Source organism: Trematomus bernacchii, unplaced genomic scaffold (assembly GCF_902827165.1).
Source record: "Trematomus bernacchii unplaced genomic scaffold, fTreBer1.1, whole genome shotgun sequence".
NCBI lineage: Eukaryota > Metazoa > Chordata > Actinopteri > Perciformes > Nototheniidae > Trematomus > Trematomus bernacchii.
In genome coordinates, this window is record NW_022987527.1 from 266,047 (window position 1) to 292,351 (window position 26,305).

The 26,305-nt window shown below is 41.0% G+C and overlaps 1 protein-coding gene across 2 annotated transcripts; it reads left to right on the forward strand.

Annotated features, from left to right (window-relative positions):
- Nucleotides 1-4,466: 4,466 nt before the first annotated feature.
- Nucleotides 4,467-25,127, forward strand: LOC117474338 (polycomb protein SCMH1). Of its 2 annotated transcripts, none has more exons than XM_034120203.1 (17): nucleotides 4,467-4,613; nucleotides 5,220-5,353; nucleotides 7,054-7,125; nucleotides 7,385-7,462; nucleotides 7,756-7,826; nucleotides 7,951-8,185; nucleotides 8,839-8,927; nucleotides 9,152-9,398; nucleotides 14,059-14,300; nucleotides 14,919-15,113; nucleotides 15,802-15,928; nucleotides 16,569-16,769; nucleotides 17,230-17,400; nucleotides 19,575-19,697; nucleotides 23,077-23,208; nucleotides 24,035-24,168; nucleotides 24,326-25,127. In XM_034120203.1, exons 3-17 carry the CDS (start codon nucleotides 7,101-7,103, stop codon nucleotides 24,443-24,445), a joined length of 2,190 nt encoding a protein of 729 aa, XP_033976094.1. In that variant the 5' UTR covers nucleotides 4,467-4,613; nucleotides 5,220-5,353; nucleotides 7,054-7,100; the 3' UTR covers nucleotides 24,446-25,127. The 2 variants fall into 2 exon arrangements, with proteins under 2 accessions (XP_033976094.1, XP_033976095.1); XM_034120204.1 differs by having other exon boundaries at nucleotides 9,155-9,398.
- The last annotated feature ends 1,178 nt before the right edge of the window (nucleotides 25,128-26,305 follow it).

The following is a 26,305-nucleotide window of genomic DNA, read 5'->3' on the forward strand; positions in this document are numbered from 1 at the left end:
AAATAACTCCTTCAGATATATCTTAGGGGTTAAACGAAAGATTACATGGACAAGAAAGAAAAAGGAACAGATTTTGGGTACATAGCATGATGGACAGTTTCAGTCTTGGTTCTTTGTGAAATAATATAGAGCTCTTCATCAGGCCTTTAATTAAAATCAAATAAAGGAATCTGAGGAGCTAAAAATCACTCTTTGATGGAATAGCTTTCATTTCTATCTGTGATGTGGGTGCTCAAATAGACATTGGTTAATCTTGAAGTGGTCTCAAAAGACTGCAACATTGAGCAACCATGTATGTGTGTTTTTTCTGCAAAGAGCAGCTTCACATTCATGTTTTTTTACATGCCCTGCCACCTCAGAGCTATCAGTTATGTACCTATGGTCTGAGGCGGCATGAAGCTTCACTCCATCTATTCCGAGATTGTGAGGGTTTGAGATGTATACTGAAGTAACAAGATCTCTGGTTGAACTCTCACAAGACGGAGATGGGGGAAGCAGAGAAAAACCAAGCAGCGAGCATCCGCCTCATACTCGGCTCTACAGGGTGCATTTGTGTGCGTGCATGAGAGTGTGTGCGTTTATGTTGTGGGTGTTTGTGTATCCTTTCTCCAGCAGGACCCCCAGATCAAAACCGCAACCCACTCTCCCTCCCCATTTCTCTCTCTTTCTCCGTCTCTCCACCCCCTCTCTCATTAAAAACTGCAGGCCCTGGCTTCTAATTAAATCCCACTTGAAAAGTCTTAAAGTCAGCCTCAGATTGATTCAATTTGCATTTCTGAACAGAGAACATTGCCTAAAAGGATTAATAAATTGGACGGAAAAAAATTCCTTCTTTCTGCGCCACGCCGTCAGAGCTTGTAAGACAACATCCAAAGAGAAATATCCCCCCTCAACAAACGTCTATCCAACATATGCTCTTGCTCTCTCTCTTGCACGTCCCTCCCAGGATGCCAGCAGAGATGTGGAAGTGTGTGTGTGCGCATGCATGTCCTCGTCTGTGGAACAAGCACATAGTCCTCTGAGGCACAGGCACGCAATCTGACTCTCACTGTGTGTGTGTGTGTGTGTGTGTGTGTGTGTGTGTGTGTGTGTGTGTGTGTGTGTGTGTGTGTGTGTGTGTGTGTGTGTGTGTGTGTGTGTGTGTGTGTGTGTGTGTGTGTGTGTGTGTGTGTGTGTGTGTGTGTGTGTGTGTGTGTGTGTGTGTATGTATGCCTGTGTGTGTGTGTGTGTGTGTGTGTGTGTGTGTGTGTGTGTGTGTGTGTGTATGTATGCCTGTGTGTGTCTGGGTATTTGTGTGTGAGAGGGACGACTTTGTTGGAGCGTGCCAGAGTGCTGAAAGTGACAAGGAGGCACAGTGGGAAAAGATCCTTGCTGTACTGTATGCATGTGCAAAAACAGACCTCGGCAGTGGAGCCATGCATTTGGCTAGTGGACACCTACAGCAACATGTTTGCAAACCCAAAAACATATCGGCAGCCAGAGCCAGAATCAATTAGTGCGATAAAACGAAATGAGCAAGTCCCTTCAAACAAAGCACAAGCTGAGACCGTTGCCAGAAAAGAAAAGCAAGCACTAATACAAAGAATTACATTTGGATTGAAACAGAAGTCCGTCTGGAAGTGTACGCGTACAGGCTCTTTGTGCATTTGTGACATAAGAAGAATATTCCTTTGTGACATTTCGTCTGATTATACCTATCAGGTGCATTTGCAAACAAATCTTATAATTTATTTTCCTTATAAGTTCAGTTCTTTATGTTTATGATGTTTTTATCTGATCAGTGGAGATCACTCATGATCCTTCGTTCATAAAAGCGCTTTGCAAGTGTTGCAGAAGAACTGAAGTGTGTTGCTAATGTTTTTCCTGTATACCCACTGTGAACATTTGAAAAGTATGACTTAGACCAGAGCAGACTGTTGGATGGGAGACATTGTCACTGTTGTTATTTGCTACTCAAACTGGCTTGTATAATGGCTGAATGACTTTAATAGACTGCTGGGAGCTCAGTGGTTGAAGCCGTATTAATAAAAAACTAGAACCACATGGAGGTCCTGACAAACAGACGGGCACACAATATACAGTAGGCATGGCTCCACTGCACAACACTTGGTTTGCCTGTAATTACAGCAACGCAGGAAGAAACTACAATTTGATTCATCCTCAAATACATCTAACACAGAACTGTATGAAATGGAAACAAAGCCCAAGATTTTTACATTATAACATTTCATATTTATTGAAAATAAGATCCATAATTAGAATTAAAGTCTTAGAGTTTAAAGAGGATCGTGAGGGCAAAATGATAAGTGGTACGGTGCTGTGCTCAGAGGAAAGCACAATATAATCATGATGAAATATATTCACAGAGAGGAAAGTGGCAGAATGATCTTGCCCTGCTTTGTATAAACCAACACTGACCCCTAGTGATATTAGTTAGGATAACCAGAAAGTGATTTGCATAATGCCTGGATGCATGCAACTGTGAACAACCTTATGTCTCTTATTTTCTCTCTTGAGTGTGTGTCTATACATGTATGTTGTTTTTTTCATTGTTCTTTCAAGTGTGTGTGTGTGTGTTCATAGTGCATGCACAGGCCATATGCATGTGTGTTTATTTCTCAACACACAGTATGTACAAGAACACTTAAGTATAGAGTCTGAGTACAGTGCGATACCATGAGGTGTGTGTGTTTGTGTGTGTTCTAATAATGGTGCCTGGTGGACTGGGGCTTCCTTTGATGCGATGAAGGCTGACAGGCGTGAAACAGGTCCAATCAGGCGCGTGGGCACTGCCAATTAACCCTTTTCACCGTGTGAAACCAAACATAATTGCCTTGGGTGCAGGGGGCCATTGGGCCATGGCCTGCCCAGCGTAGGCTGAAATGGGCATTAGCAGTGCTGCCAGGTGACCATTACACACAATTGAACTGCTGGGGGTTTCTCCAAATCACACAGTTACAGTTGCTACCCAGACGTAATTGGCATGGCATTACTAAATGGCCCCTATTTCTAATTTTCACACCTACACAATTTATCTGGAGTATCTTTAGACTCATTGTACTGTGCCAGGTTTATTACACTTCTGCAGGCAAACTGTATTTCTGTGGTACTTTGCTCTGATTTAGTTCTGGGAGCATGGATGATACATTGTTTGAGATATTAAATTTCTCTATTTGTAGTGAAGCTGCTATGATTCTGTTAACAATGTTATGATAATATTAACTGGAACAGATAGTGGTTAATAAGTAAAGCTTTGTGTGTACTGATAATCACATTGTATTCATGTTATGCTCAAGGCAAATACCCCACATTTGTATTCAAACACCAAAAACTAGAGCAGTTTAAATGAAACTAGAGCAGTATTCTGCTGCAATAATAATGTTTACCAAAATTACATTCCTATTTTTCTTGTTTTTATATTCTTGCGATTAATTAATGATCATGACTATTAACATAATGTGGTAAAATAAAAACGTTTTATTCATGAGACTTTATTTTAAATTAAAGAGCTGCATAAAAACAATGACAAATACATTACAATACATTTGCTGCATTATTACTAGCAATAGCCGTCTCAGTGCCGCTTGTTTAGGTTCTTGGACATGTTTGTTTGCGATATTACATTTGCTGTTCTATGCAGTACAATTTGTGCAATAGCCTTTAACTACGTAACATGTATTCATTAGCAGGCCGTAAGCTTGACTTATAATACAAATTAGTAATGTATTATTATATTAGTAATGCCACTCAATTGACAGTTGGTTCACCTATCTTAAACTAATTCAGCATAATACATAATAACAGACTGCGATAAATCCCACCTTCATAATGCTCAGGATGTTTTCGTATGTGTTATTTATATAAATCTGTATTCACACACAATCAGTGGCCAAACTGCATCAAAACTAAAGATTGTTAACTAATTGTAACTATCACAAATACAGCCTGCTAATAAATTAGCACAATTTAAATTGGGCAAATAGTAGGCTACTGTACATCACAGTGTGCATAGGCCTACTGTGTACATGCATTATATGTTTTGGTACTGCATGTAAGAGATACTATATAATTGGGATAAGATAAGATCATGTATTAATCCCTGTAGGGAGATTCAGGTGTCAAAGCAGCAACAGTACTAAGAGTCAAACACAGGAAAGAAAAGAAAATAGTTAATACAAGGATCACGATATTAACAAATAAAGAATGTAGGAAATTAAGTGATTTTAAAATTACATTTATTATTATGAATATGTTAAATACATAAACATGTGAATTGGAAGTGCAAGTCCAAAGTAGGTAGCCTACATTAGGGTGCAAGTAATACATTTAAGTGCAGGTTGTTAGAAGTGTTTATTTTTTACATAAGGATATTTTATATATTTATAATGTGTTTCATATTGTTATTGTTTCATGGCTGTCTTTCTCCCATCTTCTCCTTCCGCCAGGGGTCGTATTTTAACCCTCTCTCCATCCTCCATCCTGCCCGCCTGTGTGACTGACTGCCCAACGAGAAATGTTGGCAAAACACCCCCTCCTCATCGTGTAGGGAGAGAAAATATGGCGGACAAGCGCTAAATCCACATCAGAAACAAACACACACGTTACAAAGCAAGGTAAACATCCTCGGATACATCGAGCACGTCCTCTTTTAGCCTCGGCTTCAGCATTGCGCCCAGATTTCCACTGGTTAGCCTCTTGTATGCTAGTACTCTGCTCCCTTTCTGCTAATGCTAATATTTATAATCAGGAGCTAACGAGCCACCTAGCATGCTAACGTAGCATCCCGGGCAGTGGGCATGTATCTGTGTTGCAGTGCGTAGCATAGCATGCTGGAAGTGGTGTCTGCACGACTGCACTTTGCATGCATGGTTTGTTTTCATTCATTGTTAATGCTTTATACCTTAAAGTCTATCCTCAGTGCAGTGTTTGCCTCCTGAAATAGCAATTCTGTCACGTAAATGAGCATCTAACCCGAATGCAAATGCACCCCAGGAGAGGGCGGTGGGGGTCCCATGTGTTGGCTTTGTGTTTTGAATGGAGCACAACACATTTCTTCCATGTGAGACGCGATGTTTGTGGCTATAAATGGCAACAGCGTCCCGTGTAGATGACAGAGAAGTGGCACAAGCTGGGTGTTGAGTTGTAAACACTCAGTGGGTCAGCAACAGGAGGGAGGAGTGCCTGCTGCTCTCTAACGCCAGTCCTGTCACTTTACCCAGACGGAAACACGCAGGGACCGGGCCGCTTTCATTTGGACGCCACCCCCCCTTGGCGGAGGAAAAAGGCGCACTTCCATTGAAGAGGAAATCATCCGGGGAGGAGAAACACTGCGAAACGGTTATGAAGTTTTAAGGTAGGTAATGTTTATATGAGCACCAAGTTACTTTGTCAGTTCTCTGTTGCTTTGTTGGGCGAATTTCTTTGCGACTTTAATTATAATGCCTCTGTAAATGTTAAGCGGACAAGTGTCGCTATAACGTTACTGTGTGTGTCAGTACTGGCTTGTGCATGTTTTAAACACTTGCACAATTTCTTTCACTCGTGAATTGAAGTATCAGACACTTTAAATGTTATTTTTGTCGCTATATTTTACATATCAAAACTTGTTTGGAAATGTTTAAAAAGCCCTCGCATCTTCTCTGTTAGTTAGTTTGTTTCTGCCTTATCATAAACGTAAATCTAATCTTAGTTGTGGTCTATTTTTGATTTACTTCATGTCAAATCAATTCCACTGAACTGTGGGACTAGAAAGACTATTACTTGAAGCACTTGTTCAGTCTGACCTGTTGACCTGGATGTTGTGTCTGGTTGGTAAAGTTGGTTAAGGTTACATTAGGAGTAAGTGAGCCTTAAAACATGTTGCTCTTATCCAGTGGTTGATATTCTGCCTAGTAAAGCTTTATCTTCTTATAAACCCAATATTATATTTTTATTTTAAATGAGATTACGACATGGTATATTTTAATCAACGTTGTGTGTAATACAAATACAAGCAATTTGAGCTCAGTGATACACACACATGTTTGAGGCAGTTGGTGATATATATATATATATATATATGGTTAATATCGTAGTGATTTAGAGGCTATAGTTTGTGCTGCTGTTTTATTACGAGGTGTTTCCAATATTTGGTCCCCTTCGTTTATATCAATTACTGCCTGAACATGCAGTTAGCACAGCAAGGAGCTTGTATTGCATTTGGATATTTAAGTGAATCCTTAAAGTGTGAAAAAGCTGATTAAATCCATATGTAGTACATTGTCGGCGTACTCTCTGGTTTCTTTGTTGAACTTGCCTCGGCTTTGCCTCCCATGACGACCCCCTGCCTGGAGAGTAGGCCAGCGAGCTACAAAGATAACAGGGGCAGCGCTCTGGTTTCCCTTAGAAATGCAGTACAGTTAACACGTAGGAGCCTATCCTTGGCTCTGAATGCTCCTGCATGTTTATTGGTGGGATCAAGCCTACAAATAGTTAGATTTTCAAAGTTACTTTCTGATATAACAACAAAACAGACCCTTCATTTTTAAACAAATGTACAGTATAAATTAGATGCCGAGTACCTAATCCCTTTGAGATATACAAATAAAACTCATTATTGACATGAATACGGGTGGTTAAATCTTCCATTCACTCAAAATAAGCTTTTAACTATAAACGCACAATATATTAAAGCCTGCTGGGTCTCGTATATAAGTTTTACGATGCCTTCAGAACAATTTAAACAGCAACCCCTTTGAGTAGGTTTGAGGTTGGAGAAATACAATCTGCCTGACAGTACTATACATTGAGCTTATTCCAGCTCTTGCCTTTGAAATGAAGTTAAATGAACCAACATACAAGTGAGGTCTAAGGGATGATGGTCTTTTTAAATGCATACATTTGTGTTACACCTTTAGGGATAAACTATATATAGTGCGTGAGCTGCTTTTTTTTTAAGATGCTGTGTGGCCTGTATATTTTTACCAGCTTAATCTACAATAAAATGGTCACATTAGCAACTTATTTACTTTATTTAAAGCTCTAAGTTATTTTTGTGCCTTTTTCTTCCTATAGAGTGGAGGCCACTGTTGTGTTGTGAGCTTGGTCAGTATTGTTGGAGCATGAGGAAACCTGTGCCACAGAAAGGTAAGAATTGATCACACCACGCTCAGTATGATTTGTAACAAACAATATTCATAGAAGCCTGCTTGGGAAGTTGAAGTATAGCATACAAAACAACCCCTGTGTTTTTACTGTGCAGGCAGATTCATATATGATCTTGTAATAGTCCTGTTATCACAGTCAGTGTTTGGAGCAGGGACTGGGGGCTTGTATTGCAAGGTACTGACTGATGTGAAAATCACCCGTAGTTTAGAGCTTATTCTATCTGTCTCGGCTCCTGTAGCTTTAGAGTGGAAAGATGCCAGAAGGATCAAGCATGCCCGGAGTGGACGGCCCTCCCGGGTGCCCTCACAGTACCAAGGTAAATAACCCACAGCAGCCGGTGATATATGAAGGCACTTTTGAGCAATTCCAACGGGAAAATAGTGCCAAGGGATTTGCCTCAACATTTTTCATTAATCATCAAGACAAAGTTTGCTACAAATGTGGATAATAGATGTTAAGCCTTGCGTGTCTTTGGCATTTTGTGTTGAGGTTTACAAAACATGTACAATTCAAGTCAAAATGAATAAAAACCTGAACATTTATGCAGCTTATCACGACTGGAAAAACACATTTACACAACGTTTACATTCTGATGTTTTTGTTCTTCAGGACATTTTAGTTGGGACAAATACCTTAAAGAGACAGGGGCCTCGAGCGCTCCCTCTTCTTGCTTCAGACAGGTGAGCAAGATTTAAATGTGCACTCTCAACTCAAAACTATTTCTTAGCATATCTTCAACTCAGTTATTTCTCCACTGCTGTTAATATGTTGACACTCTCCAACTTGTCTGTCATCACCATCTAGAGCCTCACACCTCCACTAAACGAGTTCAAGGCCGGGATGAAGCTGGAGGCCCAGGACCCCCGAAACACCACGTCCACCTGCATCGCCACAGTGGTGGGCCTGACGGGCTCGCGGCTGCGGCTGCGCCTCGACGGGTCGGACAACAAGAACGACTTCTGGCGCCTCGTGGACTCCTCAGAGATCCAGCCAATCGGCAACTGTGAAAAGAGCGGAGGCATGCTGCAGCCCCCGCTTGGTAAAGACACAGACAAATGCTTTCTACGGACACAGTGTCTCTTTTTCATTTTGGGTCCACTAGGTGTCAGTGACTAACAGCACCGAAAAGTCAATGTGTCATGTTGTTGACTATAAATAACTTCCTGACACAACGTAGAAAGCCTCTTATCTAGGTCATTTCCGTATCAAAACCCCACGGGAAAAGACACAAACACTCTGTTTGTCTGCCTATATATCTGTAGGGCTGCAACTAATTACTCTTTCATTATTTATGAATCTGCTAATTATTTTCTTGATTCATAATTTAGTCTAGTAAATGTCCAAATGTGCTAAAAACTCATTAGATTTTAATTTCAAGTCAATTTAATTTCCTAAGATGTGTTTTGACCGACCAGCAGTCCCAAACTCTAAAAATATATTTATATTACGGTAATACAAAACACAGAAAAGCATCACCATGTTCACATGAAGCTGGAACCAGAGTTTTGGCTTGAATGATGACTGAAATAACAAATCAATCAATTATGAAAATGGTTGCAGGTCATTTGTATTCACTTGACAGAGTGATTATTTGTGTTCCCATGATTTGTTTCTTCAATCTCACCATGTTTATCATATAATATTTAGATTTTACGATTTTGTAGAAATGACAACATTTGTTATCTGATGCAGGTTTTCGTCTCAATGCGTCCTCTTGGCCCATGTTCCTTTTGAAAACACTAAATGGAGCGGAGATGGCGCCCTCGCGCATCTTTCACAAGGTACCTGTGCATGGCTCACAATCTCAATACACTCTAAAAACAACTTGCTGTCCCATATAAAGGGGAACACAAGCATGTTTCATTACTTATTCTTAGTAAGATTGTACTCTCTTAACAACAATTCACCAGCATTTAGTAGATTTACCTGCACTTACCTGGTACAAATAAATGCACACATGCCAACTTCATACCTGACCCCCTGTCGTTCTCTTCATGTTCCCCAGCAGGAGCCTCCCGCCCCGGAGCAGAACTCCTTCCAGGTGGGCATGAAGCTGGAGGCGGTTGACCGCAAAAATCCCCACTTCATCTGCCCGGCGACAGCTGGTGCGCTGCGTGGTGTGGAGGTGCTGGTCACCTTCGATGGTTGGCGCGGAGCCTTCGATTACTACTGCCGCTACGACTCGAGGGACATCTTCCCCGTGGGCTGGTGCGCCCTCACAGGGGACAACCTGCAGTCGCCTGGAACCAAAGGTCTGTATCTTTCAATAGATGGCTGGATGTTTTGTGAAAAAAGGGTGTTATATCTCAGCAAAAATCGTTTTCACTGTATTGCTAAGGAGGCTGAAACACACAAAACAGGTGGTTTTGAAGCGTAGGTTGGTAGTTTAGGAAGACTGGTCCTTTAAAGACACAAACATTCATGGTCCACCTACTCATGGTTTTTACTTGTTGTCCTGATTGGATGTCTTTTTCTTAGTGAGAGTGTACAAATTGACATGTCCTTGTCTCTCCAGATACAACTTATACTTGTACTATTCCAATTGGTATGTCAAGATCAGCATTCACAGAAAAAAAACGACCTTCATAGGTTTCACCAACTTTCACATGAGCAGAGATCCAATCATTGTGGTTAACATGAAATACCTTTATTGGTGTGCAGGGTCTTTCAAAACAGAAAGGACAACATTACCCAAGTAGGCAAATTGTGTTACCTCATTATCTAGCTTAGTAGAAGGAGCATTTTATCCCGTTGTCGCCTTCCTGCCTCCTCCTTGTATGGAGCTTTTTTCTTTTTCAGGAAAAGTTTCCACAATCACCACTACTACTTTGGGATAACTATTGTTAGCTATTTGGTTGAGTTGCCTCGTAGCAAAATGCTCTCTGGTACGCAGTGATGCAGTGTATATGTGTAGGGCTTTTATTGTGAAGGTAAGAACGGATGGAGTGTCGTTGTGATTCTGCTGTATCGGTTCAGACTACGGAGCCTTGTATTGCTGTTTTATTACTTTCATAATTAAGACACATCCCAAGTGCTATACTCATTCTTTGTGTGCCATAAATCAAGCCTTTGTTTTCCTGTGAGATTGCAACCCTATGGCAGATAGGTCTGCATATTGTAAGCGAGGCTTGCAGGGAACCAATTGAAACGCAGATGGTGTCATTATTCTACAGCCGTTAGATTGTGCAATCAGCATTTACTTCACGATGATAAGGTAAAGCACAAGAAGGTGTCTAATGCTACTTTAAAATGAGATGAATTAGTATACGGAGTTGGACACACACATTCCAATAAGTTAGTTTGTAAGACATTTTCATATTTCATATATTTATATATGGAATATGTAATTATCATAGTTACATTGGCACATCCATGACCTTTTTAAGTCAACAAAACGGGTATTATATTTACACTTCCTTTTGATTGCATTACAGTCAGTGTATTTTCAAAACTCATGCTGATATATTTTAAGAAGAAGCACTTTAAAATCACTTTTGGTTCTTATTTTTGGACACCCTTGAGTGGTATTTATTTGATTTGTTTTCCTTCTTTGCTTGTACATTTTTGCCACAATAATGAGGCGCTTTCTTCAATATATTGAGCTGGAGTTCTGCTTTTCATAGTATTTATGGGTTTGTTTGGTCCTGCTGTGTAACGGAAGATCATCATCTGCCTGAAGGCATCATTAGCAACAATTGATCAAGTCATTTACATGAGTTTGCTATTTTTTATTGCTAATGCTGTGAGCTCTCTGCGGATATAATTATAACTCTGTTTGCAAACTCTGCTTCCAGTATCTAATAAAATGATGTCTAGTTTGTAAAAAGTTGCAGTATGCACACCAGTCATTTTCCCACTGTCAGTCTTTTCTCATTTAGCAAACAAGGATTTTTCTTTTCCCCAGTTAGTGTCTCCTAAAGCAGGAAGTTGCCATGAATAATGTCTCCTCACGAGGAATCAGAGGAAGCAATTTGTCATACAGGAAACATAAAAGGAAGAAAGTGGATACAGGGGTTATCAGCCAGAAGGTCAGCTGTACTCCTCAGTTAGAGTTCATAGTATCTAAAGGAGTGGAAAAGGAAGGAGGGATGTAAGGGATGCAGGACATGCCTTTGTAGCCTTCTGGTGTTTTATGAAGGCCTGGCACCCCCCCAGTTGGCAGAGCCGGGCCCTGACGTGGTTGAAAGGAGCCCGGGTTTCCCTCCACAGGCCTCTCGCTGGCACCCCGGCTAACAGCTTCTGATTAGACACTTAGGAGGGAATTTAGTTAAGAGAGGGGACAGAAACCAAGAGAAAAGACAGACGTATGCCGTGAGAGGAGGATTGTTTACATTGTTAGCAGATGGTGGGAGGAGAGAAGAAGAAGAAATACAAAATAGGAGGAGCAAAGGCAGAGGAAGAGTGGGAGAGGAGGACAGGGCAGGAGGAGAGGGTGAATCTGAGGACAGCTGTGCAGACTACCGCACACTTTTGACTTTTTTTTGGGCACGAGAGGTGAGTAAAGATGAACGGAATTACAGAAATGCAGTCGGAGTGATAGATTTGACGCTTTTCAGTAGATATCTTCCTGTAATGAGAAGCTGGAAACAGTTTGTGAACTCAATGAACTCGGTGCACTCACAGGAGAGAGAAAAAAAAGGGTTTGCCTCGTGTTTGTTTGGCTGTATTTACAAGCACTGATCAATGAACATGTAACCTCGAGCTGGAACCTTTTAAACACATTATCTAAGGTTCAACCAATCTGTTTAGGGTCAATCAGGTGTCTTGTTTTTCTCTCCCTTATGAAAAGTTGCAGTAGCCCCGAGGACTGAGCTTTGCATTGATTGGTGGTCCCGTGTGAGAGTGTGTTTAATAAATAAAGCTCCTCGGGCCAAGGCCTGTGTTAATGAATGTGGCTGCTGCACTCGTAAATCTCTGTGTGTGTGTGTGTGTGTGTGTGTGTGTGTGTGTGTGTGTGTGTGTGTGTGTGTGTGTGTGTGTGTGTGTGTGTGTGTGTGTGTGTGTGTGTTGTGTGTGTGTGTGTGTGTGTGTGTGTGTGTGTGTGTGTGTGTGTGTGTGTGTGTGTGTGTGTGTGTGTGTGTGTGTGTGTGTGTGTGTGTGTGTGTGTGTGTGTGTGTGTGTGTGTGTGTGTGTGTGTGTGTGTGTGTGTGTGTGTGTGTGTGTGTGTGTGTGTGTGTGTGGTGTGTGTGTGTGTGTGTGTGTGTGTGTGTGTGTGTGTGTGTGTGTGTGGGTGTGTGTGTGTGTGTGTGTGTGTGTCAGGTGCATGAGAAGTCTTCTATGTGGCTGTTGTTTTAATGCACACATTCCTGGGGTTTGTCCAGCTGTGTTGGCTTTATTTATTTGGCTATTTTGATGTATTTAGAGCAGGCCCGGCTCTAAATGATATTTCCATGTGCATGTTCCCTCAGTGGTTAATGTGATTTGTGAAATGTTTCCCGTCAAGATAGGCAGGGTGTGTGTGCATGGGTGGGAGTGTGAGAGATACATCTTAAGACCGTCTCTTAGCTGTCAGCAGCGTACTTCTTTATTAGGGTTTATTCCTCAGGCGCTTAAGGCGTTCACACATTTCTTCTCATTTTCATTCCAGCAGGAGGTTGAAGGTATGCCAGAAAAAAAGATTTTCTTTCTTTCAAACAGATTTTTTCCCTTCACCTTTCAGCCTGTGTTCTTTCAGTTTTTAGTTTTCCATCTGCCTTATACTTTTTGTGGTAGTTACAGATCACAGTTTATCCAGGTAGTGTGTGTTTGTAAGATTTTTTTAAATATAATACTGAAAGAATATATGGTTTTCCACCAGATATCCAGCATAGTACTTCTTTACATGTTGTGTTTTCTGTCCATCCAGAGCAGTACAACCTAAACTAAATGCATAAATAGATACCATTAGAATGGGAAATAGTGGGAAACATGTTTCTTTTCCGTTATGTAGATAAACCAACCTTTAGTATTGCGAGATAAATTACCATAATTACTCTAAGCAGTGTATTGATGTCTTACCGCAAAACAAAGTATCGCTGTAAGTGTTGCATCTATTATTTTCCCCTCCTTTAACCTGACTCCCATGAAGAGAAATTATATTGCAGAGAATTTCTCAAGAGTCTGACTTCTCTGACCTTATTTATATGCAGAAAAAAGGCCAAATAAACCCTTTGAGTTCACTGGCAGATTAAAATTCAAAGAATGAGCAATCTTCAGGAGCGAAGTGGAGCATGCACCTCGTGATGTCACCTCTCACCCTCTCCTCTCTCTCTGTGAAGCACTCTCACCGTCTGAGAGGAGTAGCTTTGTGACCTCTTGCTTATAACCACCAAGTAAGGAAATGGTGGACTTTCTCTGCTGCTTTAGCTCAGGTTTTTGCATTGAACGGTGCTGTATTTTTTTAATAACTAAATGCTACAGATTATGAAATGAAGTTGTACATGTTTTAGTCTGCATTAGACAGAAGTATTTTTATCCTAGGTGAGTAATGCTAATACCTGATGAGCCACATGCATGGAGAGTGTATAATGTGTGTGCATGACACCACTTTCTTCTTGGTTGGCTGCAGCTAAAGTCAGCGGGGACTGTAGCCAACAGCGTAAAGGCTCCATGGATGAGTGAGCAGTCGGGTACATGACTCACACTGCTGTGTGTTGGTGTTAGGAGCTGCCATTCACATCACATAACCACATCATGTAGGTTTTAAATGACTTATTATGTGGAGAATATTCTGTTCTAGGATCACAAATGCTTTTAATGTGAAAATAACTACTCTGACTGTTCAAACATTATTACATTACTGTGCACCCCCTGTGATTAAATGGGTAGCCTGGAGCTATAGTTGTTCATTTGTTATATTTCACTGTTAAGCCACAGCTTTTTACTCATCTCCCCTTCTTTCTGTGTATTTGTCCATCTCTGCCCGTGCGCTAGTGTTGCCTAAGAGCCTCGGGCCATTGACAGACGGGAGTGTGGAGAGCCCGGCCATGCACCCCCCGCCCACAGTGGGCAGGCCTCCAGGTCAGAGAGGACGAAAGCCAGGCCGCAGGAAAACCAAGGTGACGGCGCTGTGGAACCAGAAGGGCCCGGCGCTGGGGCCGCAGAGCCTCCAGCCTGTCAAAGTCCTGGAGCCCATCAAGATCCCCAAGAAGAGAGGGCCCAAGCCTGGCAGTAAGGTAGGCATGAGGAGGTGAAGAGGGACCATCAGGGACAGACGATTATCTTTATTGATCATGGCATGGTCAGTTTATCTTGATTTAAAAAAAACACATTTATTGCATTTATATAAATGATGTCAATCTAGTCCTGCAGATAGCTTTGATTTTATATTCTCAGGTTTTGTGGTATCTGTGCATAAGATTTCCGCCTTTTCCCCCGATACACCGACGTCAATGCTAGACTTTTTATTTGATTCTGATAGGACCATGTCTGTTCAAAGTGAGGTCTGTGGATTATTGAAATTTGTTTAAGAGATTATAAAACATGGTCATTTTTCAATGTGGTGATCGCATCAATTCCATTCTACTGTATTCAAGTGTCTGCAGAAATCTCAGGGGCAAAGTTGTCATAATTATGTATGTATTTGTTTCTACAGAGCTTAATATTGGAGGTAAAATAAAACGAGTTTAGGGAACCAAAGACTGACTGACGTTCAAAAATGATTGCTTATTTCTGTGATTATGCTATCTTCTGATGGGCCTCTGTTCAACATGTCTGACCTTGTGTCATTGTGTAGTATCCCAGCAAGGAAAGTTACCCCACTTGACTCTTTGTCTCTTCTTTTTGTTTTTCAGCTGGGCTGGGCGAAGAGAGCAGGCTGGCTGGAAGATGCCATGGCCGGTCCAGGAAGGCCAGTGACGGGCCCCGGGAGAACCAGGGGCCGCCTGCCTGCTAACTGGGCCCAGAGGATCGCTCTGCAGCAGGCCCAGACTCAGGCCGAAGAACCCGTCAAAATCCCAAAGAAAAGAGGGCCCAAGCCTGGCAGCAAGGTACACACACACTGAAACACAGAATATCAAAAAGAGATATTTATTCTTGAAAACACTCATTAGCATTTCAGGGGTTAGCAGGATGTGTTTACCAGTGACAGTTTATTAGTACTTTAAAAGTCTCTTGGGATATTTTATTATCTCTCCTCGCCACATCCTGCTTTCCTCTTTGTTGTTACCTTACCGTTTTGTTTTGTTACCTTTTCTACCAATAAGACTAGCGAGCCCCTTTTTAGGGAATATGTTTCAAAATCCTAAGCACATTTTTAAAAGGGTGGATCAAACTTGTTGGTTGTGTGTTAGATTAAAAAGCATGAAGGCATCCTGTTTGCCACCTTTTTCTTTCTTCAGTTAAAGCAGATTGAGCTGGTTTCCATTTTAAAGGCAACAATATATTATTACAAAAACAAAGCGGCTGTCCACAACAAATGTTTCATGCTGGCAAAACAGGCAGCCTCACTCATCAGGTTCAAATAATGTACTGAAGACAAATGAATGGTAATACTTGGCAGAGTCATGACTGTCTTTCTTTTGTTTACTGACAAAACACCATGTCACATTCACCGGTAGGCCCTTTGTTTTGAAATGATGCTATATAATGAGCTATTAAAGACATTACACAAATGTACAGATGGTATCGAACCAGCAAAAACCCAAATGTTATATAAATGTGTGTGTTTGTCTCCAGAGGAAACCCCGGGTGGTCCCTAATCCGGTCCCCACGTCTCCCACCACCAGCACCCCAGAGCCCGACACCAGCACTGTGCCTCTGGACAACGCCACCATCCCCAACTCTGCACTACAGGCCCCCACAGGTACACAACACCCACACACCTGGACATAAAGCATATTATTATTTATGCCTGGGATGTCCTGGCTGTTTGTAAAGCTGTCACTCACAAATAGCAGTGAGTATAGAGTACAGACAAACCACTTGTTTTTTAACCACACAACATGTTTGTCATTTATTAACACAGCTGAAAAACTAGAGGGACAACCGTTGCTATGTTACTCTGCTATGAACATTCTGTTTCCATAGTAACAAACTGACACTGTCCAACGGTTTACTATGTGAGTGTGATTGTAAAACATCACAAAAAGGCCACATAAGTTGGTTGCAAATGTTTAACCACAGACAATGTAGAGTTGTTTCCACCACAGAATAAGGTCTTATGAATAATAAAACAAGCCATAGTAATAATAATAATACATTTCATTTATATAGCACACTTTAAAAACAACGTCATCTCAAGGTGCTTCACAATGCTATGAGGAGAAAATAAAATAAAAAAGATAAAAATATAAAGTTATCCAAGGAGCATATTGAATAAAATATGGTAATATAAAAAAGGTTAGAATAAAAAATAAAAGTAAAGGACAGTCAGTAAAATGCGTCGTGGAACAAGTCACATAACCTTCATCATTGACTCTTCTGCTTTGTGCTTCCCTCCACAGTTTGTGTGTACCTTAACAAGTACGGCAAAGCGGGCCCCCATCTGGACCCGCGGCGTATCCAGCAGCTCCCCGATCACTTTGGGCCGGGCCGGGCCTCCTCGGTCCTCCAGCAGTGTGTTCAGGCCTGCGTGGACTCGGCCCACAACCAGGGCACCGTCTTCTCCTGCCTCAAGTCTGGGCACGGGGGGGAAGTCATTTCGGGTGGGGATCAAACTCTCAATTTAATAAATAATATCATTTTTCTCTCTCACTCTCTTGCTTCTAGAAATAGTCCCTATGAAAAAGCATTTGAAAAGGCCTAATTGTTTACTTTTTTAAATTGTGGTTATCTCATCTTTGTTTAATTACCTGAAGTTAGTCAAATATCCCCCACCTAAATACAACCAGAGCATATGGAGCATTTGTTCCATTGTCATTGTTTGTTGAGGTCTGAAAAAAATGTCTTTAAAGCTCACACTCACATCAGCAAACATGTTTCTTTTAACAATTAGTTTCATGTAAAACAAAACGGTTTCAGCATTTAGTTTCAGTTAGTTTTAGTCCTGTGTCAAATGTCCTTGTAACAAAAGGTCATGAACATATGTAGTCATAGTTCTTGTTAACTAAATGAATACTGCTGTACATTTTATTGAACATCATCTGATCCTCTCTCCCTGTGCAGCTTACTTTGAGAAGCAGCAGCACACCCTGACCCTTCCCACGGTCAGCAGCGTCACCTACGTCCTCCGCTTCCTGGAGAAACTCTGCCACAACCTGCACTGCGACGCTCTGTTTGGCAGCCAGCCTGTGGCCAGAGGAGGCCTGCACTACGACACACACACACACACCGCCGGTCAGTGCCCTGCTCTCTCATCGTGACTTTACACACACATCATTTCATTTACAGCAGCTTTGTTGAGAATGTTGTCGTCATTTATGGAAACGGATCAGATACCTGGAGTTTCAGTTTTAGTATGCTGGAAAGAAAAATATTTTCCAGATTGTTAGTGTACATATTGTTAAAGTTGACAAGAATATAAGAATAAAACAGTTGTAGACAAAATATATATTCTTCTCTAAAAAAAACTTTGAGGCACCCTAAGTGTTCGTAAGTTCTTAAAAAACACAAATTCCCTGAAGAAAAAATAAACTATCGCCTGCCTCACTCATGGGGAGTTGTTGGCAGTAACCTTCTAAGACACAAATCTTGTAAATACTCGAGAGGGAAGGGCACCATGTGACTCCCCCCCCCCCCCCCCCCCCCCCCCGAGTGTCTGCACAGTATGTTCTACACTGCTCTACAAAAGGCACAACGTGTCTGCCATGCCTAGAATTTAGATAAGATAAATAAGACATAAAGTACATCTGTTTGGCTACCAGTTATTTTGTAAGTGTGCTCACAAAGAGGTTCTTTATTGGAGTAGAGAAAACAAGGTTGCAATTAATATGCTGTTCATTGCCATAATGCTTGTTTGTAATAAATGATGTAGTACTAGTGTGATCATGTTGAGGGTTAAACTGTTACAGTGTGTCTTCTTGCTGATGTGTTTTCATTTCCTTAAAGTGGACCTATCATGCTATATTTGAATAATATAGTGTAGGACCATACCTATATAAGGCATATTTATACTTTTTTTTGTGCAAAATACCAAACAGATCATGCATTTTAGCCATGCCTCATTTTGCTCAATTTGACATTTTTTAGCTCTGTGTTTGTAAGGGCAGATAAGGGCAGAACAGCACCATCTACAGGCCTGGCATATGTACTACAGCGTCTCCAGCGCTTTCGAACGGCAATGGCCGTGGCTGTCTCCTCCTGATTGGTGGAGTTGGCCCAATAGCCGTAGCGCCACTGTCCTGACGTCAGTAACGTGTTCAAATCTGGATCAGTTTTTATCAGATCCGTTGCAGCCCCTTTTTTAGAGATTTGGGTATGGAGGAAAATAGAGAGGGTTGTGTTTTCTGACACTTGGTGAGTTCCCTGGAACACCGGGGACACATATTCATGTATAAAAGACGTACAAAAGTGCATTTTGCATGATAGGTCCCCTTTAAGTCATCTATGTAATTCATGAACAATGCTTGAACATGTTAAGGCCCTGACACACCGAACCGATTTCGGCCGCCGATGAGCGTCCTGTCGCGCTACTCAGATTGGTGTGTCCTGCTCCGTCGTGTCTTTTCGGCCGTGCCGACAACTTCCTGAATTGGGAGGCTGTCGGCAAAATAAATCACTCTGATTGGCTATTCAGCTTAGCGAATCAGTGCATGAGAAGCGAAACAGAAGTGAAGAAGGCTATTATTTTTCATTTTCCAGTACCGCACTAAACATGTTTTCGATGACATTACATTACATGTCACTTGTTAGATGCTTTTATCCAAAGCGACTTACATAATCAATACTGTGGGCAATCCCCACAGGAGCAATTTGGGGTGAAGTGTCTTGCCCAGGGACACAACGACATGCTGACTGCAGTGGGGTTTGAACCTGTGACCCCCTGATCCGAACACCAACGCCCCACACGCCTCCCACCATTATAAGTCGTTATGTGAAACATTCTGTGAAACAGTCTGTGATGGACGAGAGTGAAAATGGAATGCACGCTATTTGTTATTTGTATATATCACACAGTCTGTCTTCCAGTTGCCTCTTTTGAAGGACGAATACACACTACCGCCGCCTGCTGGTAAGGAGAGTTATTGCCCCTTACGCATGCGCAGTGCGTACGTGCTACTTGGCCGTCGGCTGAAGTCTTTGCGGTGTGTTCCAGTGCGACTTTTTGGCCAAGGAGACGTGAGGCGACACAACAGTCGGGTCCGTCGGGACGTGTTCTTTGGTGTCAGTTTGGTGTGTCAGGGCCTTTACATGTCAAAGTATTCATTGACACAAACTAAATTCCCTCTTGTTCCTTATTTCTGTACCAAAAATAGAAACATTTGTGTTTTTTACACTGCCATCATATCATATGAAATGTGGTCCACCTTTGTCCTTTCTAAATGTTTCACACGTGGCTCTATCTTCTTTAGAGAGGAGGAGTTTTGGGGACAACCTAACGACGGGCCCGGGTCGAGGCACTAAGCGCTTCCTCCAGGACTTCAACAGCCCTCTGCCTCAGAAACTGCCCAAAACCCCCCGGCACTCCACTGATGGTATGTCACTTTTTTATTGTCATGCATTTTCCTTAATATCCACCCTGGGCCTCATTCCTGCCACACAGAGCTACTGAAAGATACTTGCATATCTGGATTAGGGTTGCAAAATTCTGGACATTTTCAAAGATGGAAACTTTCCATGGGAATAAACTGGGAAGTTTCTAAATTGAAGGTTGGCTCCTCGTAGGGAACTTAAATATAGTTGGGGAAAGTATATTTTAGCATAATCTTGACTAAAACAAACCGATGCCATTCAAGTACACTTGAATATCCATGCCATTCCTCAATCACATGCACATAGCACACTGCTTACTGCATGGCTATTGAGACCACACCCCCTACAGGCACTGTGCATTCCTCCATCACATGCACACATGATTTCTAGAAGACGTGATCACACTTTTGAGCCCAAAGCACAAGACAAATGAAGCCACACATTTGAGCCTGTGGACTACACAAAGTGAAATACATTTTGATGATATTATGGGGTAATATATTTATTTAATGTTTAAATTGCAAATATCACATACAAATGTATTCGTATAGTATAGTGTTTCTCAAACTTTTTCATACCACGGACACCTAACTCCCCAAATATCCAAAAACGTTTTTCTAGAACAGATTACAAATCGCCTGGAAATGGTACAAGCAAGTGGCAACATGTGTGACGAAGGTGTTGCGCTGGGCTATATCATGCAATCGAAAGTGAAACTTAAGCTCGCTCGCGGAGATATTCCCGCGAGAGTGCGGAAAACTTAAATGTATTTATTTATTTCAAAAATCAAATCAAGTTTTATTTATATAGCACATTTTTAAACGATTTTTGTTCGAGCCAAAGTGCTGTACATATAATAAAAATACCCTACAGTAAAGACACTTTACAGCAAATACAACAGCACAGTTTGTGCAGAATATCAGTATGTGAAAACGACACCCTCTGTCCGTAGACCCTCACATCGTACAAGGAAAAACATCTGGAGAAAAACCCACAAATATGGAATATTTCCAAAATTCCCCAGCTTAACTTCCCATGGAAATTTACCGGAAATGGGCTACCCTAATCTGGACATAAAACGATGTTTCTGCCACACAGTTGTAGTTATTGCTCACCCCTAATAAGAAATAAATTGTCTTTAATTCTACTATTAGAACAGTAGTGCATTATTTCACCTTTATATTAGATGATGAGCTGTAGTGCACCACAACATTCGCTCTGAGATATGACCAGTGCCCAGATCTGACTCCTTGCTAGTCATGTTGTCTTGTTTAAAAAGAAAAATGCTTTTGTATCATTTTTTTTTTCCTATGTTGTTTATTTGTGAGTAAAAAAAAGGGAAGTTCGCTTAAAGCTCTCGCCTGCTGTGTATAGTGTTTGCTTCTATAATCAGTTGCTATAAACTCTAATGCTGCTCCGCCTTTTATGTGGGACATTTACTTCTAGTAATCGACTGCTCCGAGTTGTCTAGTAAAGCCTTATGTAATCATATAAAAGGCGGCAGTAAATCAGAAGAAGCTTTTGGCTCAGGAGCGAGTCGTATTACGTTCTGGGCAGGAGGTTAATCATTTCATCTTCTTCCGATTTCCTTCGATTTTAATTAAGTTAATGGAACATTAAAAGAGATTTATGTAAAAGAGTTCCCTTAAAAGGCTCTTCCACTTCTCCAGAACATACTAAAATCAATGTTATACTTCCCTACAGTTCCAGGCATTTCTCTGTGATCGATATCATGAGAATAAGGCCCATTGTGCTTTTAAATCACTGTTGTTAGATTTTATTATTTTGTGTCCGCGCCAGCATGATGTGTCCGCCCTGTCCCATCCCTGACATGATATCTCAAAAAGGTCTTGAGGGAATTTGTCCCTTGAGTCTAATTAGACTAAATGATGAACAAATGTTATTCTGATGTTCAAAGGTCGAGTCAAATGTGAACTCAAAAAAGAACTCTAATTATGCCAAAATCTCACACAAATGTCTAATGGGAGACAATTAAATGATGACATTTTGTTTCCCGAAGGTCACTATGATATCATCATCATTTTCAACATAGAGGTTATTATGTCTAAGTGTACGTGCACATCTTGAAACTGTTTTGATTGTACATTTCTTCTTCTGCTGCTGCCAAGTTGATTATTTGTGTGAAAAACCCACTTTTAAGAATGTTAGCTTTTTTGGATGGACATACACCCATATTTGAAGCATTGTCCACTGTCACGGCTACAGCTGATGATGTTCTTTAAGCTTTATTAGCCAAGCATGTGAACACATTTGGACCCAGAGGTACTTTTCGTACGAGTCCACCCTTGTTTACTTCCTCTCCCTGGACGACAAGCAGGACATTGAGCTGCTGTTCAATGGTTGTTCTGATATAGAGCTCCGAGAGAGAGTTGTTTTGTACGTCTGCAAAAATAATAATGATAAAGTAGAGACAGGATGTTCCTCAATGGAAATGTTTTTCTTCTTTTTTGTTATGGTTTTGCACAATTTGAAAATAGATATAACAGATAACAAATGATAAACATTGCAGGAAGAGGCAAAATACCCGGCTACTTAAAGGGGACCTATCATGCAAAATGCACTTTTGTACGTCTTTTATACATGAATATGTGTCCCCTGTGTTCCAGGGAACTCACCAAGTGTCAGAAAACACAACCCTCTCTATTTTCCTCCATACCCAAATCTCTAAAAAAGGGGCTGCAACGGATCTGATAAAAACTGATCCAGATTTGAACACTGTCCTGACGTCAGGACGGTGGCGCTACGGCTATTGGGCCAACTCCACCAATCAGGAGGAGACAGCCACGGCCATTGCCGTTCGAAAGCGCTAGAGACGCTGTAGTACATATGCCAGGCCTGTAGGTGGTGCTGTTCTCACAGAATCAGCCCTTGCAAAAACAGAGCTAAAAATTTTCGAAATGAGGCATGGCTAAAATGCATGATCTGTTTGGTATTTTGAAAAAAAAAAAGTATAAATATGCCTTATATAGGTATGGTCCTACACTATATTATTATAATATAGCATGATAGGTCCACTTTAAATAATGTTAAAAATCACAATTTTATATAGAACTCAAGATCAATGTTCAAACAATTGCTTAAATGTAATAAAAAGGCAAACTTAAGAACAAACATATACATACTATACTAAAACTTCAAATAAGTAACACACATGTTCAGCAAAAAATCAACTTTATTCCTTTTAATAACGTCTTAATATAAACGTTTTAGTAATCTGGACACACACTGATGTAAACTGCAACTTCAGAGGTCTGGTGTTTTAGGCTGGGGGCCCCTTTTGTTATGATAGTGCCCCGTTATAGTAACGTTTAAGTCTTTATGTGTTCATTTGATCTCACTGTGACCCTTCTGTGTCCCCAGGTGAGTCCTTCATGGAGAACAGCGTTGGATCATCAGAGCACTTAAAGAAGAGCCCTCTCTCTCCAAACTCCACGGTACAAACGCCCGGCCTGCGGTCTCCCTCCAAGCTGCTGCTTCACAACAACTCTACAGGTAGGAAGAGACGCCGATTCAGGAGCAATAGTCGCTGTTGAACCCCATTTGAGTTCTTCAGTGCAGCGTTTGTATCACTCCTGAATGGTACGACCACACCAAACATAGTCCTGGTATTTACAACAAAAAGGCAGGGGACTTGAAAGATGAGTTTGAAGGCTGTCAGACACCAAATAAATACAAAAATAATGAAATATTCAAAGGATTTCACAACGCTGCAAAGTTAACCCAGCAACACTTGCAAAAGATTGCGAGGTAAACTGTTGAAATATGGCAGCCATGCTACAAAATAATTTACCAGCATTGTGCACTTGCTCATATTGAATTCGTCAACATTGCACTTTGCCGGATGACGACACTGCATTTTTTGGGTGGATTCCTCTACTTTGGCACCTCTGCTGCGTCGCTGGACAGACCCTATAGAAATGAAATGGGGGGGCTGCGTATATGCGCCCTGTCCAAAAATCCTAAAATCAGACTGAACTGTAAGTAGGCTTTAACCAATACAGTTTTTGAGGCTGATAATACTGCACTTGAACATTTGTGTCTCATCTTCATAGGAGGTGACTAATAGTAATAACATTTTGTTGCTGCAAGAGTTGTATCTTTACAAGATGAATTACACTTTTGGATTATAAGCTTGCAGAGCAGCTAGAATTACTTGTATTACTATATCTTTAGATAAAGATACATATGGATAATATTAGTGTGTAACAGTGGATTTTTCACTTTAAATACAATTCTGTGTCATGTGGAGTTGGCATTTACAGTTCAGGTCATTCATTTTGATAATAGTCATTTTCAGTTTGCTCTTTTGTACTTTCAGGCTCAGGCAGTTTTCGGGAGAGCCCCAGGCCGAGCGGTCAGGACCCCAACCTGTGGACCGTGGAGGAAGTGATGCAGTACATCAGAGAGATCGACCCAGTGCTGGCACCACATGCTGACCTCTTCAGAAAACATGTATGTATTCTCTCATAACTTAAAAAAAACCTATATATTTTGTTTTAGTTTTATTATACCAGTCATTGATGTTGGTTCGTACATTAGCACAACTTAACTTTCTCTTTGTTACCTTAAATAATAAAAATGCCCCCCCCCCCCCCTCTCTCTGCTGCAGGAGATTGACGGCAAAGCGCTCCTGTTGCTCCGCAGCGACATGATGATGAAGTACATGGGCTTAAAGCTCGGCCCCTCTCTAAAACTCCTCTTCCACATCGACAAACTCAAACGGGGTTGAGGCGGTCAGTTGACCAGCTCCCAATGGACTGAATCATCCTGTTCTAGGATCAGTATATCATGCACTTCCTATACTGACCATTTACATGTAGCAAGCTCCATCACACGACCATATCTGGTATTACAAACCCTGTACTGACCTCATCCAATGAGGAATGTTTATTTTGTGTAGCACAATCCAGCCCTAAGGCAGCATGGGATACGTAGGATCACACACTTGTCCGCCATCTGTTTCGCATTTCAGTTTAACTTGAAAAGTCCTCTATGGCCATGTTAACTGTACAAGTTTTTTGGGCCATTTTCTATAATGTTACATTTTATTCTGAACATTTCATATTTTGTACTTCATGGATTTATCAACTTTAATTGTTGCCTTTTTCAACGGTTTGTGTCAGAAATGCTAAAAGGAAGACAAGAAAAAACGATACTCATCCCAATAGTTGGGAATGCTTATGGTTAACTCCTCAATTTGAGGAAACATTTTGCAACCAATGCTATAAAAGTAAAAGAAAAACACTATTCTGAAAATACTGCCATGAAGAAATCTGTTTATTAATTCTTATTCTGGATGTTGTTTACGATGCCTTGTCTTGTCTTTGTTATTTGTACTTTTTTAATTTTTATACTATATTATTAGAGTTCCTACATGGAGAGCCCTATCATGCTTAACATTGTTCAATAAATATATAATAATTCAAATCTTGGTTCATTTCATCTAGTTTATTTGTTCTGCAAAGCCACTATTTGTGATAACATTTAGTTGTATTGTTTACAGTAGAGAAATTGATCACGTCATTTTATTTATTACTAAAGTTTTATATTTGTCCTTTTTATCCCGTGGCAAACTGATTATATGCCTCATACACATGTGGTGTTAAAAGTCTGGTCTTTTAAGGCTGTAAAATGTATATATATGGCTTTAATTCTGAGATATTATTACATTCTGAACTACAATTAGAAGAATAGTCAATTTAGCGCCAACTATATTCCATGTAGTTCCAATGGCTCACCAGCAGGGGGCACCACAGCCTCGTGTATCTCTTGGCAGTCGTGTCTCCTTGCTGTTTCTCCTTGGGACTCACTGATGCACTGCCATGGGTGGCCATATCTCCATCTGGTAGACTCTGCATGATAATCTGAGAGATATTTTAACATCACGTTAAGATTTCTTATCTTGTTGTTGCTCTTTTGTCAGCATTTCTCCTGAATTGCTTTCTAGTAATTGTATGTATTTTCCATGAGTTGAAACCCCTCTGTTCTCTGATTATGTCAGCCTATTGTCCATGCTGTTTCTGGTAAATATTGCTGTCATTGTTCCTGTCAGTACATGAGTGGGCTAATAGGCTTGTGGGCGAAAAAAAATGATTTGTGTGTACTGAAGCGACTCGGCATTAAACTGAAAATCTTACCACATCCTCCTAGTGAAAACAGTAAAACATCTCGCCCAATTGCAGGGACCAAACCCAGTGCTTCTAACTGACATGGATGAGTATGAATGCACTTGTCTGTGTGCGAGCATATGACACACACTCACAATCTGTGCTGTGTTTGTGTGTTCTGCTCAGGCACATGTGACAGGCTCACAGCTCGTGGCTGATGCCTGTGCTTGTTGATGTGTAGGCCTAATGGTAGCCAAAGTGTTGTGCGTGAAGCCAGCGCTATTTATAGAAATCACAGCTCCTTGTGCTGCATATTGTGTTTGTGAAGGGAGCTTTTACTTAGGCATCTAACACTATAGTGTGATTTTTTATCAGGTGCCATTCTTGTGTGGCTGATATGGCAGCAGGCCTGTTAGTATTGTATATTCAACATGACTGGCTGAGTTCTCTGAGTGATAGATTATTTTTGTTGTTATGACACA

Coding starts and splice junctions, on each gene's coding strand:
- LOC117474338 (XM_034120203.1), top strand. CDS start 7,101: ATGAGGAAACCTGTGCCACAGAAAG. Junction 14,301..14,918: donor GGCCCAAGCCTGGCAGTAAG/GTAGGCATGAGG, acceptor TTTGTTTTTCAG/CTGGGCTGGGCGAAGAGAGC. Junction 23,209..24,034: donor GCTTCACAACAACTCTACAG/GTAGGAAGAGAC, acceptor TTGTACTTTCAG/GCTCAGGCAGTTTTCGGGAG.